General features: G+C 37.1%; 1 protein-coding gene across 1 annotated transcript; it reads left to right on the forward strand.

Annotated features, from left to right (window-relative positions):
• On the forward strand, positions 248-6,589 carry LOC109727463. The gene is made up of 10 exons (XM_020257600.1): positions 248-1,376; positions 1,463-3,375; positions 3,487-3,550; positions 3,669-3,772; positions 4,481-4,552; positions 4,741-5,014; positions 5,559-5,640; positions 5,719-5,851; positions 5,942-6,099; positions 6,193-6,589. Exons 1-10 carry the CDS (start codon positions 248-250, stop codon positions 6,587-6,589), a joined length of 4,326 nt encoding a protein of 1,441 aa, XP_020113189.1.

Genomic DNA, 7,183 nt, shown 5'->3' on the forward strand with positions numbered 1-7,183 from the left:
TGTTGCACCTCTGTACCTAGGTTTGCCTCAATATGAATGCCAATCGTGTTCGGCTTTATTATGGTATCACGAGCGAATACATAAACATCGAAATCAGGCTATTCTAAGATTTTCTTTGTGTTGCCAAGAAGGCCGCATCAGTTTACCGCTGCTACCACACACACCGAGCATATTGGGCGATCTGTTAAATCATCAAGGGTCTCCAGAAGCTGCTAAATTTCGCGAAAATATTAGAATATACAACTCTATGTCTGCTTTCACCTCCATAGGTGCCAAAGTAGATTACCAGATTAATAACAGACCTGGTCCATATGTTTTTAGAATTAGCGGTCAAAATCATCACCTAATGGGTTCACTTCTTCCCCCTGATGGGCATCCACCTAAATTTGCTCAATTATACATTTATGACACGGAGAACGAGATAAATAATAGGATTCAAGTATTCGATGCACATGGGAACCATTCTACTATTGATAAGGATATTGTATCTGATTTAATCACGATGTTTGATAATACTAATGAAATTGTGAAAGCCTTTAGAATGGCCCGAGATCGCTTTGAAGAAAGTGATTATTTGCCTATTAGATTGAGATTGATTGGTGCACGAAGAGAATGTGCAAGGCAGTATAATCCTCCATCATCTTCTGAAATTGCTGGCCTGATAATTGGCGACCTTGGTTGTGCGGATCGACAACGTGATATCGTAGTTGAACACAAAACTGAGGGTCTTAAACGTATTAGCGATCTACACCCGTCTCTTATGGCGATGCAGTATCCCATCCTTTTTCCATATGGTGAAGATGGCTTTATGCTCGGAATTCGATGTAATGAAAATTCGCGTAGAAAAACAAATTCAAGACAGTGCGTTACTATGCGAGAATTTTATGCCTATAGGATACAGAATAGATCGAATGAAGGAAAAACCCTAATTCGAGGCGGGCGACTTTTCCAGCAGTATATAGTTGATGCATTTACATGTGTTGAGGAAGAAAGACTCAGCTATATTAGGAACAACCAATCGAATTTACGTTCTGAAATATATAAAGGTATTAGAGATGCTGTTATTGAGGGTGATGTAGATGGTAATGCTATTGGAAAGCGAATTATATTACCGTCTAGCTTCACGGCTGGCCCTAGGTATATGATCCAAAATTACCAGGATGCTATTGCCATATGTAGGTCTTCTGGTCCTCCAGATTTATTTATAACATTTACATGTAATGCGCAATGGCAAGAAATACGCGATGCATTGCAATTTATGCCGGGCCAGCGGCCTGAAGATAGACCAGATATTATTAGCAGGGTTTTTAAGATGAAATTGGAAGCACTCATGAATGACATCAAGAAGGAACGTTTCTTTGGCCAGACAACAGCTGGTATGTGATATTTGTTCTTTTAGCCATTGCCAATAAAACATAAAATATAATCAATTGTTGTTAAACCTTTTCCCATTCTTTTGCAGAGCTTTACACAGTAGAGTTTCAGAAACGAGGGCTGCCGCATGTGCATATCTTGCTATGGTTGTGTGGCGGTAATAAATACTTAACAAGTTTGGAGATAGATTCAATTATCTCTGCAGAGATACCTGATAAAACTGTTGATCCAGATAGTTACACAAGTGTTGCCAAATTTATGATGCACGGACCATGTGGTCTGGCAAAACCAAACGCACCATGTATGGTGGGCGGTCGATGCTCGAAACATTTTCCAAAGAATTTCAAAAGTGAAACCGTAATAAATGATGATGGTTATCCTATATATAAAAGAAGAAATGATCATAGGGTTGCTATTAAAAATGGGATTGAGCTTGATAATAGATTTGTAGTACCTTACAACCTTACATTGGTTAATAAATACCAAGCTCATATTAATGTTGAATGGTGTAATAAGTCTAGGCTTATCAAATATTTATTCAAATATGTTAATAAAGGCCCGGATCGATCTGCCGTTGTTCTCGAAAATAATATTAACCATGAAGCCTCCAGCTCCGATCAACGGTATAAACAAGTAGATGAAATCAAGCAATACCTGGATTGTCGATATTTATCTGCGTATGAGGCTATTTGGAGGTTATTTGATTTTGATATTCACTTTAGACAACCATCAGTCGAAAGATTGACCGTACATTTGCCTATGATGAATAATGTTACATATCATAGTGCCCAAAATTTGATAAATGGTCTGAGGCGCCCTAATATTGGTAAGACAATGTTTACGTCATGGATGGAGACCAATCAAGGTAACGATGATGCCCGCGATCTGACATACGCAGAGTTCCCAACAAAATGGGTATGGCATCCAAAAGATAAATTTTGGTCAAGACGCAAACAAGGAAATCGTATAGGAAGAATAGTTTATATACATCCAAGTGCAGGAGAGCTTTATTACTTAAGGATGCTTTTGAATGTAGTTAGAGGTCCTAGAGATTATGCAGAAATTAGAACTGTTAACGGTGTTACTCATGAAACATTTCGTTCTGCATGTCAAGCCTTAGGGTTACTTGGGGATGATAATGAATGGAGGGCCGCTCTGAGTGAGGCAACCCTTTGGTGCTCCGCATGTCAGCTTAGGCAGCTTTTCGTCACTATATTGCTGTACTGTGAGGTAACCGATCCACTTAAATTGTGGGAAGAATTTTGGGAATCATTTGCCGACGATATTGTACATAAGTTGCAGACTATTCTTGGGCTCCAAAATCTCCGCATGCCTCAAGTTGAACTCCAAAATCATGTTTTGTTTGAGCTCGAAATATTATTTAATAAAAACGGGAGCTCCCTTGCACATTTCAAACTTCCTATTCCAAATAGAATGGTTGTCAACCAACTGAATAATAGGTTGCTCAGGGAAGAGCTGGATTACAATTTAGAGGAATTAGAACGGGAACATTTGCATTTGTTTAGGGGATTGACAGATGAACAAAGGGAAATCTATAATGCTGTGTTGATTTCCATATATGAAAAAAATGGGGATGTCATATTTGTTTATGGTCATGGCGGAACGGGTAAAACTTACCTGTGGAAGACTATTATTTGCAAATTACATTCGGAAGGCAGGATAGTGTTGGCTGTTGCTTCATCCGGTATAGCTTCACTTCTTTTACCCGGGGGTAGGACAGCTCACTCGAGATTTAAAATACCTATTAAAATTGATGACTCTTCTGTTTGCGAAATAAAGAAGTCCAGCCAACTTGCAAAATTAATTTCCCATGCTAGCTTGATCATCTGGGATGAAGCACCTATGAACCACAAGAATTGTTTTGAGGCACTAGATAGAACATTGAAAGACATTTTGGAATTAGATGATTCAAATGCTGGGGAAAAAATGTTCGGGGGGAAAACCGTTCTTTTGGGCGGCGATTTCCGACAAATACTTCCAGTGATTGTGGGGGGGACCAAAGAAGATATTCTTAATGCATCAATCACTAGGTCATATATATGGCACAGGTGCAGGATTTTTCGACTTACTACAAATATGCGTTTACTCCAGAGTTCTTCAAGTGACAGATCATCTGCATCTCTAGCAGAATTCAGTAAATGGATACTCGATATTGGTAATGGTGCGATAGAAGCTACTAAATTAGCTGGGGAAGAAGAGCCAAGTTGGATTAAAATTCCTACCGATATGCTTATCGACAAAAAATACAAACGGCATACAAAATATTGTTGCAGAAATTTATGATTGTATTGGAGCGAACTACAATAATCCTGCCTACCTGCGTGATCGAGCTATTGTTACACCAACAAACGAAATGGTTGATGAGCTCAATGCCTATGTGCTTACCTTACTACCAACTGAAGAACGTGTTTACTTAAGTTCAGATTCTATCTGTAGTTCATCAAAAAATATGCCGGACAGCGATATGCTTTATCCTGTGGATTTCTTGAATTCTTTAAAGTTTAATGGAATACCAAACCACGAAATAAAATTGAAAGTTGGGGCACCAATTATGTTGCTTCGCAACATTAATCAAAGCTCCGGTCTTTGCAACGGTACCCGACTCGTGATAACCCAGTTGAGTCAACAAATTATTGAAGCAGAAATCTTTACTGGTAATCTTATTGGCGACAAAGTTTAGATCCCTCGCATAGTCATGAACGTAACTGATTCAAAATGGCCATTTGTATTAAAGCGGAGGCAATTTCCAATTCGATTGAGTTATGCAATGACCATCAATAAAAGCCAAGGCCAAACATTGCAAAAAGTTGGCCTATTTTTGTCCCAACCTGTATTTTCTCATGGACAACTCTATGTAGCGGTTTCGCGCGTTACTTCTAGAGAAGGATTGCGTATTTTCATAGATAATAAGGATGGGGAGCCTGAAGGTCATACAAGAAATGTTGTATATCGTGAAATATTTGCAGATTTATAATGGTTGGTTATTTATCCCGCGTATTTGTTTACTTCTTTAAATATTCAGCTATTCTATATAATAATTTATCATTACTAAGTTATCCCTTTTTTATTCGTATATATGAAACAGGTTTATAAATTTGCAATGGAGTACCAACTATTATCTGAATTATCGTTGCAATCTCAAAATTGCAAGATTAAGGTTAGAATGTGTCGACTTTGGGAATCGTCTGCTCCTTTTTTGAAAGGAGATATATTTGGGTTAGATTGTTTACTGGTTGACGAAAAGGAATGTCACATGTTCTTTGCAGCTTTTGTTGACTCTCTTTGTTATCTTACTTTTCCACTACTTTCAAATTGATATATTTATGACTGTGATGTGACAATTAGGGATATTCTCTACAAGGAACGATACGTAAAAAAGATACAGAAGAATTCAAAAGCCGACTTGCTGAAGGGAAAATATATCTTATAGAAAAGTTCAGTGTTATTCCGAGCAAGAAAAAGTTTGTTACCGTCGAGCGTCCTTACATGGTTCAGATAAATAGGTGGACATTTGTAACACTGGTTGAGGAAGAAATGGACATAATGCCTTTATATAGTTTTAATTTCTCAAACTTCCAGCAAGTTGAAAATCAGAGATACAATGACACTGTTCTCACAGGTAATTTTCACTTATGGAACAACATAGTTAATTCAAAACATAAATTACATTTATGTTGTCATTCCCTACAAACTTCAGCATCTAATTTGGTTTGTCCTTTGTGATTTCATATGTTTTGGGGCGAATTATAGCCATTGGTGAAATTTCGCACCGATATATTGGACAAATCTTGACGCCGATTAGAAATTTAGAAATACAGGATTTGCAGTGGGATCTTTTTTCGTCTCTTGAATCCTAAATTTAACTAATTGCTTGTCGTTTGTTTGTTTTGAATCCTAAATTTAACTGCTCGTGCTTACACTGAATAAATCTTTTTATTTTCAGGATGAATACCTTATGTGTTACATTATGGGATAAATTTGCTTTGGATTTTGATGATACCTCGCTTACAAAGACAGATCAGAATGTTCATGTTATAATCATTCTAGCTGGAATGACAGTTCGTTCTTTTAAAGGTTCACTCTCTACTTGACTATATTATAAAAACTAAATATCGTCTAATATATAACTTTATTAACTTTTAGTGTTCATTGTGTAAATCTAGAAAAGATACATTTGTCAACCTGTTCTGCATCAAAGATTTACATAGACTTGCAAATTCCAGAGGTTATAGAGTTCTTGGAAAGGTTTGTCTGCCAAATCATATACTTTGATGTGGTTTGTTTGACTCATATCGCTTACAGTTCTAAACAAATGTTGCACAGATTACAAACCATACCTGTCTCCGTTCAGCAGCTTGCTGTCAGTCAACAACAAATTATTAGTCCACAAGAAGAAATCTGTATGAACAGAAAAACTGTTGCTCAATTGTTCGGTCTCGACGTATCTAACACTCAGGTTAATTTTATTTTACAAGCTTAACCTATAGAGCTAATTATGTTGTTGGCATTACATACAAATAATTCCTTCCGCCTTTTTATTGAACAGAATATCAAGTACACTTGCAGAGCTAAAATTTCTGACATCGATACATCTTTTGGTTGGTGGTACAAAGCATGTTATAACTGCAAATCAGCTGTCACAACATTTGATGATACTTTTTTGTGCTCCAATTGTGACAAGAATGATCGACCTCCTATACCATGGTAACTATTTCGTTCTTTGTGTATTGTTGCTTATCTTTGAAAATGAAAGAATTTATTGTGCATTTCTTCTTCTTCTCATTATATTGCTAAAAGGTACAAATTAAAAACTATTGTTGAGGATGATACCGGCTCTGCAATTTTTACCATATTCGGAAGATTAGCGCAAGATTTGATCCATATTCCAGCCCAAAATCTTGCTACTTCAACTGGTTCGGATAAATTTACGCTGCCTCCTATAATTAAAACAATTATTGGAAGTGAACATGTTTTCCAGATAGTGCCTGACATGCAGCGATTTAGAACAAGTGTTCCTTCTTTTAAAGTCGTCAAAATTTTTAGTACTCAATACAGTTTAAAGGAGAATGCTTCTTCGCCTAAAAATTTAATGATCAAATGTGAAGAAAAGCTCGATTTTCCTACTGCTCAAGAAGAAATTCACAAGGAATTATTTGACGAAGCATCCCCATGCACAACCATTTCCTGCAGGTAATAATTACATATTTATTTCCATGTTTTATTAATATTATTATATGTGTTAGTTTGTTCATTTATGTTATATTCAAATCCATAAAGATGTATGATTTAACCTACAGTTCTCCACCATCTGCGGATAATATAAAGGAAACTCAGTGTCACGCCCCGGGACCCAGCGGAAGCCCGCCCGGCGCGTGCCCAGACCCGCCATACGTCTAAAACGTATAAGGCGTCTAAAAACAACAATAATTAAAGCAATAATACAAAATATCTAGGAGTATCAGAGCATAATAAATGTCTAAATGCTACAACAAGGGATAAGGATAAAACTGTAAATATGCTAAATAAAGCATAAAGTGATACAAGAAAATCCCAGATACAAATGTTATAGGTAGATACATAGGTGGTCTCTATACATGGATACAAAACCCCTCACTCTCTCAACTACAAAAGAAAGAGTAAACCACCTAGGCAAGTACCGCTCCTCGCTAGCTAGCTAAGCGATTCCCTTGCCGCGATCTCGTGCCTCCGCCGGTGCCGAAGGCTCTGAAAAGGAAACCATAAAATAGGGGCGTGAGAACTATTAAAAATAGTTCCCAGTGGGCAATTA

The sequence above is a fragment of the Ananas comosus genome, linkage group 2, assembly GCF_001540865.1.
Source record: "Ananas comosus cultivar F153 linkage group 2, ASM154086v1, whole genome shotgun sequence".
In the NCBI taxonomy this organism is placed as follows: domain Eukaryota; kingdom Viridiplantae; phylum Streptophyta; class Magnoliopsida; order Poales; family Bromeliaceae; genus Ananas; species Ananas comosus.

What these genes read in the sequence shown, in the direction of transcription:
- LOC109727463 (XM_020257600.1), top strand. Translation starts at nt 248, where the DNA reads ATGTCTGCTTTCACCTCCATAGGTGCCAAAGTAGATTACCAGATTAAT. An exon ending in TTGATGAGCTCAATGCCTAT is followed by an intron (nt 3,773 to 4,480) that starts GTGCTTACCTTA and finishes TATATGAAACAG; the next exon opens with GTTTATAAATTTGCAATGGA. An exon ending in GATCGACCTCCTATACCATG is followed by an intron (nt 6,100 to 6,192) that starts GTAACTATTTCG and finishes TATTGCTAAAAG; the next exon opens with GTACAAATTAAAAACTATTG.